This window comes from Geospiza fortis, unplaced genomic scaffold (genome assembly GCF_000277835.1).
Source record: "Geospiza fortis unplaced genomic scaffold, GeoFor_1.0 scaffold229, whole genome shotgun sequence".
Lineage (NCBI taxonomy): Eukaryota > Metazoa > Chordata > Aves > Passeriformes > Thraupidae > Geospiza > Geospiza fortis.
Window position 1 is genome coordinate 4,475,880 of NW_005054357.1, and position 13,247 is coordinate 4,489,126.

Genomic DNA, 13,247 nt, shown 5'->3' on the forward strand with positions numbered 1-13,247 from the left:
ATGAAAAGTAGTGCTTACAATGTTTGACTTAGCTTTGAAAGGTTTCATTAATGATGTTAGTACAATAAATATTATTAGAAGAATATCTACTATCCACACAGTCTAATGCCATGGACTAAAAAACCTCCAAAAGATCTACTAGAGAAACAGAATTCAGTCACATGATAACATGTGCATCCTTAAATACATTCTAAGTACTGCCGTTATAAATCTTTTCCTTTCACTTTGTTTCATGTATATTTCCATTTGATCGTGAAAATCCTTCTCCTGAACTCAGAATTCTCAGTACTTTGCCCAGGTAAATGACAGAGTATCATAATGTAGGATAGGAACCCCAAACTTGCTGAAACAAGTTGCTGAAATATTTTATATTGTGCTGATTTGTAACCACAAAAAAATCCACATCAAGACCCAATCCTTTGAGTCTTTGATTTTCATGGGTATTTATTGAAAAGCCTGACAGACAAACCCAACCTGGGCATAAGAATAGCACCACATACCTGAATTGTTCTCAAATTGGTGAGCAGCAAGTTCTGTCCTCTTTGTTCAACCAGCAGAGAGTCACGTTGCTGAGTCAGGCGCACATCTGACATCTTCAGGATATCCTTCTCTTTTTTCAAGTTTTCTGCTCTCACCTTTAAGACAAAAAATTATAAAAACTTTGTTGTCAATCCCCAATCCCTCCATTGAATTTAATATTATTTTAAAATCTGTGTGAATTAAGCCAAGAATAGTAAGAACAGAACTACTGGATGTTCTGCTTTCCCTGCAAACTGAAACACCTTGGAATGTTCTTACATCTCCACTCTTCACTTGAGACATTTCAGGACAATCATAAGGAAGACTGTTGTACTACCCTGAAATACCCTGCAGTGCCACACACTGTTACTGACCTCTGCCACTGCCAGTTTTTCATTAGCTCCCCTCAGGTCTTGAGTCATGGTGTTAATGATCTGCTCCTGCTTCTGAGTGGTCGCTGTGAGCTTCTGGGTTCTCTCGTGCAGGGAGGTGATTTCCCGGCGATAGCCTTCCACGTTATCCTGCAGCATCTCGTACCTTCCAGGGAACACAGCAAAGCAAGTCTGCCACAGTGCACTGTCCAACTCAGCAGGGGCATGCACACTGCTGTGTGCTTCATGGTTTTATGCTTCAGTTTGCACAAATGTGCCTCACTCAAGTACAGCTTCTGCTCTTGATCCCACCTGCACTATTTCCCTTATGTTCTTACACAGAATAGACAGCATCAATGTTTAGGTGAGCAAACAAAATCAAGCAGCCAGAGAACATGTAAGGCAATGATATTATGTAGCTGAATTACCGTTTGGAGGCAAATTCCAGCTGTGTGGATATCTTGGCATTTTGTGACCTCAAGTCTGTGACCTGCTCCTGAAGCTTCTCATTCTGTTCATTCAGAAGCTTGTCATTCTCTGCCTTTTCTTTTTTATAGTTCTCAAAAACTTCTTGTAACTGCAGAAAAGGACATAAAAGTGAGCAAGTACCAAAAGCAAGTAAAAATAAACAGGGACAGCTTTGTGCAATGTCTACTGAAAAATGTACCTGCTTAAGAGCAGCCTTGGCCTCCACAGTCTCCACGGACTCAGTCATAGACACTGGAGCAGGAGTTGCCATGGACTGAGGTAAATTCGGGCGCTTTGGAGTAGATGTAAGACAGATCTCCTCTGGTAACATACCTGAAGCTACAGGAAGGTAAAGAGAGTTTTAAAGCAACACTTCTGCTTGCCACAGCAGATCACCCAGCCCCTGCAGCCTGGGTACCTTGCAGAGGAATGATGGCCCCCGTGGTCTGGGTGAGCAGGATGCGGAACATGTCCCGCTGGCGGATGATGGACTCCACGAGCTGCAGCTGGTGCTGCCGCTGCTCCCGCAGCTGCTGCAGCTCACTGAGAGCCTCATCCAGCTGGCTCTGCAGCTCAGAGATCCTGAAACAACAACAACAGCCTTCAACATCACACACAGGCACCTCCAGGTGTTCTGGGCCCCTTCCTTCTACAAGGATAGTTAGGGTCTGGAGAGTGTCCAGGAAAGGGAACAGAGCTGGGAAGAGTCTGGAGCACCAGGAATGGCTGAGGGAACTGGGAAAGGATCTCAGCCTGGAGAAAAGGAGGCTCAGGGGGGACCTTGTGGCTCTACACAACTCCTGACAGGAGGGGACAGCCAGGGGGGTCAGGCTGTGCTCCCAGGGACAGGGACAGGAGGAGAGGGAATGGCCTCAACTGTGCCAGAGGATGCTCCAGTTGGACACCAAGAAGAATTTTTTCACAGAAGGGGTTGTTAAGCATTGGAAGGGGCTGCCCAGGGAGGTGGTGGAGTCCCCATCCCTGGAGATGTCCAAGGAAGGCCTGGACGTGGCACTCAGTGCTCTGGGTTGGTGACATCTGGGGCATAGCTTGGACTTGATCCTGGACATCTTTCCCAAACTTAATGATTCTGTGAATCTATGACAGAATCCTGCAAATTTCCAGGAGACAGGTCTTTGGGCTGCCATTTGCAGATGAAAAGGAAAGCAGGCCTCTTTCCTGAACAGCAGAATTCTATTCATGTGAATAACTTCAGAAATGTCAGTAGCATGAGCAGAGAGTCAGGCTAAGAACCTTTCACACAGAATTCACACCTGTGGCCTTTACAGTAGTGATGTAAAAAGTGCACACATGCAGTTTTTTGTTCAGCTAACAGGAATGAAAACTTATCTTTTTGAAAAACAGCTCTGTTGTGTGAAATCAGTCACTAGAAGACTGACAATTATTTTTACTTCAGGTTTTGATGACAGGACCTATTATAAGATATAAAGCTATAAAGCCATTTTAATAGAAACCTGAAGGTCCTTTAGCTTAATAAGAACGTGCTTTTATGAGTTACAAAGCTGTGCACACAGTTAATAACAATCAGAAGTAAAAAACTGAAAAATGCTTGAATTAATCCCTGTTACTAATTAGTACAAAGTTAATGAAAAGGAAGAGGTGACCTACTTAGATGATGTTGTTTCTTGCTCCTCTTTTTCTCTTGCCTCCCCCAGCTCCCGAAGAGCCACCAGGAGACGCTGATTCTGCTGCTGAAGCTCTTGGATATTTCTGTAGGACACCAGATGTTGAGTGATCACTTCAGAAGAGCTGCTGATGTCAGCAGAGCTCACTGCTTCATCGCGGATCACGTGGTTGCCTCTGGCTTCTTCTAGTTCCATTAACAGCACACAGATCTGAAAGAGAACAGTGCTCGTGTAAGGCCTGCACAGACTCTAAAGTTTGCTGTGAAAAACATGTTAGGAATAAAGGACTTGGAAATTAAGGGGTTTTCCATAAAATGTGCAAACAATTAAAATCAATAGATCCTTGTAAGATAATTATGTGACAGAAAAAATAGCTTGACTAAAGGCAACAAATCAAAAGTACATGAACTGTTCAGGTCTGTGAAGAGATCACAGAACAGTCCAATCTAACAAAGAAATTATACAGATGAGTTTTCCATGTCAGATGCTTAACAATATTACCCTAAAGCAGCATCACTTCTATCCAGCTAAACTTATTCCAGTTTTGAAAGCAGAAGTACCATGCTGTCCTTAGGAGAAGCTTTTATGTCACTAAGGTACTTAGGAGAGCCAAAGTCTCCATGACTGTGGCTGAATGCAACCTCCAAGTAAACACCTGAAATGCAGCAGCACATGAAAATACAACTGCAAACAGCACATTTAACCACAGCAATGTTTCCTGTACCTGCTGAGAGAGATCCTTCACTCGCACCTCCAGTCTCTGGCTCTCCCTCTCAAAGAAGGAGGCATGTTTGTTGGCCTGGTCAGCACTGTCCTGCAGGCGATGGATCTCCTGCAAGCACACCAACAGGAGTAAACATCACAGCTCAACTGGACACATTCCTTTCCAGAGAGATAACAGCATGTGCAGACATGCCTAGGGAACCAAACTTCTCCCTAAAGTTACACGCCCAAGGTTAAACTCCAGGTGTTCCAGAATTAAAAGCCACGTTCTTTTGTAATGTACTGGTGCATGCTTTAAAAACAATGGGAAGGGAGCACTGAAGTCCAATTTTATGCCAAATAAACACTAAACTTTGTTTAAAGTGAACCTACCCTCAGAAAATCAGAGACTGTAAATCATCACTATAAAAAACTACAAAATACGTTGGTTCTGTAAAATACTTTGTACAGTTCCAGAAATTACAAGCCACAAAGTCCAAAACATCTTTTCCCATAATAAAAGTTGACTGAAAGATCCATTTCATACACTTACAACAGCAATTAGGTTTAAAGATCTTTAAGGTAATTTGTTTTCCAAAATTATACATGCTCTTTTATTTTATACCAACCTTCATAGCTTGTTCAAGCTTTGCAGACAGACTTGCAACAGCTTTTTGGGAACGCTCAAATTCTTCACGCTGACGTTTTAAGATTGGGGCTTTGGCTTCGACTTCCTGCACTATTTCATCCAAATATTTATTGATTCTCCTATTCTCCAGCTTCTCCATATGCAACTGATCCTGAGTTTCTACGTAGGCATTGTACAGCTGCAACAAAAAGGTTTTGGGTTGGTTTTGATATGCTTGTACAGATCTCTTTAAAAAGAAGCACTGGTAATGATACAGTTCATACCTTAGGGTACTGCAATTTTATACAACTGAACTAGTTAATTCAGAAAAACAAGCTGGACTTTTAAAATAGGGTTCTAGGACTCGTATCACAGCAAAGAAGTTACACATATTAATTTTTAAATGGCAAATTGTATAGTGCAACTGTATGCAATAAAAGAATTCTGTGTAAGAAGTGTAAGTTTTAAGCAAATATAAGACAAAAGAAATATCAAAACCAGTAACACAGCATAAAGGAATTTAATGGCTGGACAAAACAATCAGTAACAAATAATAACAACACAAATTGCACAAACAGAAGGGTAAAACCCCCTAGAACCTGTATGCTCTATTGTTATGTTAATTGTTTGCAAGTATAGGCCAAAAGCATAGCAGTACAGATTAAAAGATTATGTAAGTAAGCAAAAAAAGGCTGCTCCTGCCAAAAAATGCATATAGAAGGTAAGTTTATATTAACAAAACCCACCTACTTCTGAATTTGATCTACTAAAGAAAACCTGTAAGGCATGTTGAAAAAGATCTCAGTAATTTAGCAAGAGAAGTCTGCCTCAAGTAAGACTTCCCTTCCTTGCCTTCATCAGGCATGACCCCAAACCCAAAGGTGCCCCAAGCCCGAACCTTTCTGTTCTCACAGTGTCACTGATGGCATCCAAGGGCTTTGCTGCTGGAGAGGTTGTGCTCACTCACCTCAGTTAACTTCATGCCAGGCTTGACCACTTTGGCCACTGCTGCAGCAGTGGGAGACATGGCTGCCAGCTCCTCCTCAGACAGGATGGCTCCTGGAGACACAACCCCACAATTACCATCCAAAAGCTGCAATAATCCCCACCAGGAATACTCTTAGATATCAGATCTGACCGGCTTTATTTGAATTGCTGAAAAGCTATTGCTACTAGGACTCCTAAAATTTAAATAATTTCAGAACATGAGCAGTTGAAATAGCTGGAGCAAAGCTTAACCTCAGGTTTTTTAGCACAATGTCAGAGGTTTGGAGCAGCAGAGCACTGGTTTATTTTCATTAAATTAACACATAGATAGAGCAAATGTACTCCATGCCTCTGCTCCTTCCTGCTCTCTATCCTTTAGAAACTATGGATATAAAGCAAACAATAAAAAGGACAGAGCTAAAACAGTGAACACTGAGCAAAATTTAATGTTAAAGAGAAATTTAAGGACAAGAGGTTTGTTCACTGCTGCCTATTTTTTAAAGAGGAAAATAAGACTAGTTTATCATCTCCACTTCCCTCTCCAGAAAACCACTAAAAGCAGGCTGATTCAGCCTTGAAGAAAAGTTTTCCCTCCATTTATTTGAAAAGATAACAGATTAACAAAAAACTACAAAAATCTGTGACAGAAACACACTTTCTGCTGAGGGGAGCATATTTATATACATATATGAGGATATATATATGAGAAACACCTTCTAAAATGAATTATTAGAAATTATCAAAGATGACATTAGATTAATGCAGCTGGTTCAGAGAAATTCAGCAATATCCTTGAAAGACCATAAAAGCCCAAGAGTTTCTGTGTTTCAGGTGCCAGCTGATCCCACCTTTGCGCTTTGTAGCTGACAGTAAATCATTGGCATTCTCCAGCTCCTTCTCCAGCTTACTGATCTTCTCTCTCAGCTCCTTCTCCATGGTGGCTTTTGACTCCTCCACCTCAGCCAAATGCTCCTGGGCTGCTTTATTAGCTAAAATTCAATCAGACAAGCAAGTTATGCGTTGTGATTGATTTTTATTTCAAAGGTATCAGAATTCAGCTGTGTACCTTAAATTTTACTTTATATGATCTGCAGAAGTTCATGCTGATAAGAAAACTCAGCAGTGTGAGAAAAGCATGAACCACTGCCTATTACCCTTGCTTAGAAAATGGCATAAACATGAACTGTCCTTAGCAGTGAAAAGAAACTAAAAAGCTCAAGTGAAGACATATCTTGCAAAATTATCAAAATCCATAGTAAAATTCCAGATCTATTTGAAAATAGTTCCCTAACCATCAGTAAATTCAACTAGTCAGGTACAGTTTTTGTTACAATCCCCAAAGCCCAATGGAATTCCTTTCAGGAACACAAAAACCCCATTTTTCAGAGCATCAAGGTACTCCAAGGAGCCGAACTGCTCTCTTCCCTTTGCCAGCTTACCTTCCCCTGCTTCCTTCAGGAGCTTGTGCAGCTCTTCCACTGCTCCTGTCAGCTCATTGCTCTTTGCCTCTGAGTCATCAGCAGCACTCTGAAGAAAGCATTTTAGCTCACCTTTAGTACACAGCAACAGCAGCCCCATGTTTACAAGAAAGCTTAAACTGACCACAAATCATGAAACCACAGTTTTCTGCAAAAAAATGCTGAACGAGTCACCCAAACTGGTCAGTCCTTTCCATGTGGATTGTCTCACTTTGATGCAAACTGCTTGAGAGTAAGAAGCATCAGACACTGATTTGATGTGGCAATCCCCAATACAATCTATGGCCTTTAGCTGTTTACAGCTGCTGCTGGCTCCTTCCTTCTTCTGACTAAAGAAAACTGGGAATTTTCAGTACTCTATTTCAAACAGTCTGAAAAAATAGTATTTTTAGGGGCTCATATTATATAACAGTTTATGTTTCTTTGCTTACAGCTTGAGATGCCCCAAGTACAAAGCTGTACAATGTTTATTTGGTGTTTGTGCAAGACAGTTCACAAAGCAGAGCTCAGTAACCTGTGAACTAAAATAACCAAACCAAACATAAAACTTTGCTCTTTTGCAAACCAAAGAGCAAAAAGTTGTACATTTCAGCTGACTTACATGGTATTTTTCACTCTTTGAGCAAACAGAACAAATACTACTTGTTTAGATGCTGTGTCTTTGACACAGTACAGGACATTCAGCCGGGTCCTAACCAAGTCACCAATATTTGCAGCGTTCATAAATGAACTTCTAACTCAGAAAAATCTCTTGCACAGTCATACTTTCCACACAAACTTTTACCTTCCAACAAATGCTAAGACATAACCACATATTTGCAACATGAAGCCTCAAAACAGTTGGCATCAAATTACTATTTCAACCTCAGTTTTGCTTATTGTCCAAGACAATCCAAGCTATGTAAGAGTCTAAATGCTGACTAAGACAGCAGCAAAGAAAACAATGTTTTGCATGTTTCACAAAGTCCTGCAATGGAAGTTAGCCTTTCCACATCCAAATTTTGTGTGGAAAAAAACCCTCCAAATTGGCCTGCATTATGTAAGATTCAGACCCTGCTACAGTTATAATGGAATTAACAAACCCACCTTATACAAGTTGGACAATTTCATGTGAGCATTCAGTTCATTATGGAATCTCTCTTCCATGCTTGTCTGCTGCTCTTTTGCCTGGCAAATGAAAGAGGAGAGAGGGTAGGGGAGCATTCCACTATTTCTTTTTCACTCATTTTATTGTTTGTTTTGTGGGAGCAACTGCAATGCCATTTAACATATTTCAAGCTGTCTCACCTCCTTCAGTTTATTCAAAAGTTCTTCAACATACTTCTGGAGGTTTTCGTTGGACTGTTTCAAGCTGTTCACCTGTTCCTCCATTCTGGAAACCTATTCAGAGAAGAAATAAGGACACTATATAAGATTTTTAGCTCCTAGTCCAGTTTATTTTGGAAAATACTTGCCTAATTGTTTTTAACTTAAAAATAAAAACAAACCCAAAAGTTGCTGAAAGAGCATATAAGGTCACTCAAATACAGTCATTAAAGTAATGGCTTTGTTTAACACAGTTAATCAGGTGGTATAATTTCTAAGAAATGACAACTCAGTAATTACATTACCTCCTCCTTTTTGTTCTCCAGACTGCATTTGAGCTCCAGGATTTCATTGCCTTTCTCCCTGGCAGTATGGAGCAGCTCATCTGTTTTGGCTTTCAGCTCAGCATTCAGCCATGTGTTCTGGTTCTGCAGCAGCTCCTTCTCTTGCTCCAGCCTTTTCTCCCGGTACTGAAAAGAGAATTGCACAGTGTGAGTGTAGTGGTTCCAAAGAAAAGAGCACAGCCAATTAAGCTACTCAGATTAGAGGAGGAGTAGCAAAAATGTACTGTAATTTGGTAAATACAGGCAGTGCTCCTTATTACACTGGTAGTAAGTTACAACTACCAAGCAATGAGAAATTCCTGCCATTTGAGTTAGTTTCCTCCAAGTTTAAATTAGTTGGGAAGAAGAACAAGATGAGTAGCCTTTTAGAGGAAATTAATTATGATATTGAGATTTTTATCCCTTCCTCCTCTCTTTATGGAGTTTATTCTGCCCACAAAGTAACGGTACAGGTTCACAGCTCATTATTTTTCTCCTTTCTACCTCCCTTCATGGAGCTGAAGTCCTTCCAAGCAGTCCTTCCTTCCACTGCCACCAAGAAGGCCTGGACATGCTTGCCCAGCCTGACACCCCATGTCTTCCAGGAATACAGATCTAACTTGTAGTCACAGCCATCAATTTTATAATAAAAGAATTTGCTATAAATAACAGGCACTCACTTGACCTACTTTCCAAGGAATCGTAACAAAATGGTGATTACATCACACACAAACAATGCAGAACATACACTGTGCTTACAAAGCCCTCCTCACCTTCATGGAAACATCTGATGTTTGAAGCTCATCCAATTTCAGCTGAAGTTTTGCCTTTTCTGTGTTGGCCTCTGTGAGCTTTTCATTTAAACGTTTAACATCCTCTGCAAGAGGGAAATCAGTGTTAGAAAAATCTGTTGTGTAACAGCTTTAATTACTAAATTGTAAAGAATGACAACAGGCAAGATACTTTGTATGTAATTGCATGTTGGGCACTAAGATACTGTGTAAGGCACATTTTTAAATGGAGAAGAACAAGCACCAAAGTGGTGTCTTTGTGCAATGACTGTGTTATTTCCTGGTATTTATGGACTGTGCTCCTGGCTGTACCATTTAAATGCTCGACTTCCTGAGATCGCCTTTCAGTGGTTCGGACCAAGTCTCTCTTCTCAGCTTCCAGTTCTTCCTTCTCTCGAATTAACTGGCTCTGAAAAAGATTGCAGAAGGGCAATCAAGAAATGTGATCAGCTCTCTGGAACAGTTTCTAGCCTCTGCTTACACTCAGAACCACACAGCAGCGAGCTAAACCTCACTAAGCTACCCCAGCCAACTGAACACTGGGATAAGAGGCTTAGAGCAGGCAGGGAAATCACAATGGAGCTGTTCAAAACTGCATTTCATTTTAATATTCTTGAAAAGACAGCTGTAATAGTCAAGAATTTCCTGAAACAGCTTTGTTTGGTTAAATGAAAGGGCTAAGAGAGTAAACAAGGAATGACAGTGCAATTTACATGCACCAATATAAACAATGCACTAACATAAACAACCAAACAATGCAATTTACATGCACCAATATAAAAATCAAAACAAAGCCAACAATCTTGGATCATTTACAGGCTACACTGTGTCTCAAGGTATCACTACACTTGAGGATGCCCTCAAGGTATCACTACAAAGCACCTCAGTCAGGCCCAGGTAAGTTCCTTTGGGGGAACAATGAGATCCATCTTCTCATTGTGGAAAAATCAATCTAATTAACTTGTTTTAGCTTCCTGCTTCAAAATTGCTGTTCTGCTGGATCAGTCAGCTCAAGTGACCCATCCTGCAACCCAGTGACTTTTGGGCATAACACAAGAAAAACTGTGCCAGAGCATGGGAAAGGATGGGGAAAAACAGAACTCTTGTTTATAGCTTTGTCTGAATTTTGGGGCTTTGGTTTAAAGTCACTTCCCAAGAGGTTTCAGCTGGAATGGAACAATCCATCCAAATTGAAACAAAAGCACCTGCTTGCCTGTCACTCAGTTTGCTAAAACATCACCTTTTTAAAAGCTCCTGCAATTTTCCTGCACACCCATCCCCATGGACATGTAAACACCTCCCTGAGCTCATACTGGTGCTGCTCCTGACACTCTCCATGGGGAACTGAGTGCATTCTGTGCTGCAAAGGGCCAGGGAGCCCCAGGGTGTCAGCCCCTGGCCAACCCCAGCAGTACCTGCATGGCTGCATTCCGGTCCTGGGCAGCCTCGAGCTCCTTGTTCTTCTCATTGAGCACCTTCAGCTGCTCATCTGGGGGGAAGGAACAGCAGTGAGGGATCTCCACCAGGATGTGACAGAACTCACCCTCCTAATGCAACAGAGCCACAATTTCGCTGACAAATATCTTGAGCAAAAGGGAGAGAAGAATGCCAGACCCTGCCCTGGATGGACCAGGGGCACTGAGGCAGAACAAGGCACTGCTCAGGGCAGAAGCAGCTTTTGTGAGGATCCATACACAGCCCACTGCACTGCTACTACCCAGCAAGGGGCTCTTCTGCCATGAGAACAACAGATTCCATTAATCTTGGAACACACCACCAAATCACATCCCAAATGCAGCAGATGGGAGATTTTCAGCTCCTGTGTAAACCCTGGGGCAGTGCCCACAACACTGAGCTGGAGGGTGAATGTCCTGCCCAACACCTAAGGATGTTACACAGTTATACTTACGAAGCTTTTTGAGCTCCTCCCGCAGAGTTTGACATTCCTGGGTCTCATTTACAAGCCTTTCCTGGCTCTGAGCCAGTCGCTTTTCCACTTCAAAGTACTGTTGCTCTGCAAAATAACAAAGTCATCTCAGTTTCACATCATAAACACTTTTTTCTTTCTCACCTTCACCGAAAAGCATTCTAAAAAGAATATATAAAAATACTAAGACTGTAACAGAATTTGAAGAAAGGAAAAAAAAAACCCACAACATTTTTGAAGGCAAAAACCTGCATTTCCACATTGAATGAATGCTGTTTAAAACACTTTGCTAGCATGACAAGTGCTATGTTTCCAGAAACTGTGATATGTTTCAGCCTGGTCTAGCAGAAAGTGTCCCGTCCCAATAGGAGGGGTTGGAATGAGATGAGCTTTAAGGTCCCTTCCAACCCAAATCATTCCATGATTCTGTGACATTGTCCATCAACTCAAAGCCCAATTAATCTGACTAGTTCTTCAATATTTTTGATGTAACCAGAGATGTTGTATCAGCCCAATTATGCAGTGTGGGCTCATCAGCTTAAAACTTCTTTTATTTCTGGGGTGTTTCTATACATACAAAATAAAATCCACATATACCCAAGTATCAAGGGATTTGATCTGGGGAAACTTTTAATAAAGACTTCTTAAAATTAATTCCTGGGCTCTATTCCCTTAGGAGTGAAAAAAAAATAATTAGATGTGAATTTTTGTGATCTAAAACAGTAACTGTGTCACGGAGCTTCAGTGTAAAATACTCAGTAAAATTACAATTAATCCCACTCTTGGGCAGGATGGGCTTCTAAGGAAGCACTGAGGGATGTCTGTTTATTTTCCTTTGATACATTACAATTTCAAATAATGCTGCTCCTCCTCCTGCCACATGCAAGAAGAATGGATCTGGAAGTGAGCAACTTGCTAAAGTATGTGGGTTACCTTAATTTACACCACATTTTAGTAATATATTTACCAAGATTTCTACCATGAGAGAGATTTAAAAACTGAAAGGTAGAAGAAGTATGAAGTATGAGAAGTATGAAGTATCAGAAGTATGTCACATCCTCTACAAATTAACTCATATTCACAACCTCACACTCTTGTCTTCTGCTCTCTGCTGGTGCTACTGTTCTGTTATCAACTCATCTCCAAATCAATATAAAAATATTGATTCCATCAGGGCCACTTTATGGAATGGAATTGAACAGTAAAGTATAGATCTAGGGCTTTTTGAGAGCTGTGTGAACAAAGCTGAATTTCTCCTCCACAACAAGGACCAAAGCAGACTGAAGCACAGAACTGTTTGTTTGGGTTGGACAGAAGAGACACCTGAGATCAGAGTCCAACCATGGCCCAGCCCTGCCAAGGCCACCGCTGACCCATGTCCCCAAATGCTACATCTACAGGGCTTCAAAATCCCTCCAGGGGTGGGGATTCCACGCCTGCCCTGGGCAGCTCTGCCAGGGATGGACAGCCCCTTCAGTAAAGGATTTTTTCCCAATATCGAACCTGAACCTTCCCTGATGCAACTGAAGGCCGTTCCCTCTCCTCCTGTCCCTGTTCCTGGGAGCACAGCCCGACCCCCCCGGCTGTCCCCTCCTGTCAGGAGCTGTGCAGAGCCACAAGGTCCCCCCTGAGCCTCCTTTTCTCCAGGCTGAGCCCCTTTCCAGCTCCCTCAGCCGCTCCTCCTCAGACCTGTGCCTATCAATGGTTGCTCAAAACCTGGCGAAAAGCTGTTCAATATGACCATTTCAAACGCAGTTTTAACCCTGAACGCCCCTTAGCAAGAGGGGAAAAAAAACCCAACAACCACCAGCAAGAGAAAAAAAATTAAGAAGTGTATATATATACATATATATATATGTGTATATATATATATATGTATATATACTCCAAGAGACAGAACGAGACAAACACCGCTCAGGTCCCACTGCAGGCCCGTTCCCAGCCCCCTCCCGGCCTCACAGCCCCCAGGGTACCCCCGAGAGCCTGTGGAAGACAGAACCGCGTTCCGCGCTGTGCCCGCGCTGCCTCCCCCAGCACAGGCACCGTGGGCCCGCCGCCCGCGCTCACCGCTGTCCACCTTGAAGCGCTCATGGCGGGGGCGC

General features: G+C 42.0%; 1 protein-coding gene across 2 annotated transcripts in view; it reads right to left on the bottom strand.

The window, feature by feature from the left end:
- TPR (translocated promoter region, nuclear basket protein) overlaps window positions 1-13,241 on the bottom strand; it is a 33,582-nt gene extending 20,341 nt beyond the window's left edge. For both annotated transcript variants that reach the window (XM_031059173.1, XM_031059172.1), the window contains exons 1-19: window positions 13,213-13,241; window positions 11,128-11,232; window positions 10,634-10,707; window positions 9,531-9,627; window positions 9,201-9,304; window positions 8,410-8,574; window positions 8,087-8,179; window positions 7,886-7,966; window positions 6,761-6,848; window positions 6,170-6,310; window positions 5,302-5,393; window positions 4,336-4,533; window positions 3,729-3,836; window positions 2,988-3,214; window positions 1,777-1,940; window positions 1,558-1,697; window positions 1,319-1,467; window positions 894-1,056; window positions 501-635 (exon numbers count right to left, since the gene is read on the bottom strand). In XM_031059173.1, coding sequence (XP_030915033.1) covers window positions 501-635; window positions 894-1,056; window positions 1,319-1,467; window positions 1,558-1,697; window positions 1,777-1,940; window positions 2,988-3,214; window positions 3,729-3,836; window positions 4,336-4,533; window positions 5,302-5,393; window positions 6,170-6,310; window positions 6,761-6,848; window positions 7,886-7,966; window positions 8,087-8,179; window positions 8,410-8,574; window positions 9,201-9,304; window positions 9,531-9,627; window positions 10,634-10,639 — 2,151 coding nt within the window. In that variant the 5' untranslated portion in view covers window positions 10,640-10,707; window positions 11,128-11,232; window positions 13,213-13,241. The remainder of the gene's footprint in view (window positions 1-500; window positions 636-893; window positions 1,057-1,318; window positions 1,468-1,557; window positions 1,698-1,776; window positions 1,941-2,987; window positions 3,215-3,728; window positions 3,837-4,335; window positions 4,534-5,301; window positions 5,394-6,169; window positions 6,311-6,760; window positions 6,849-7,885; window positions 7,967-8,086; window positions 8,180-8,409; window positions 8,575-9,200; window positions 9,305-9,530; window positions 9,628-10,633; window positions 10,708-11,127; window positions 11,233-13,212) is intronic.
- Window positions 13,242-13,247: the final 6 nt, after the last annotated feature.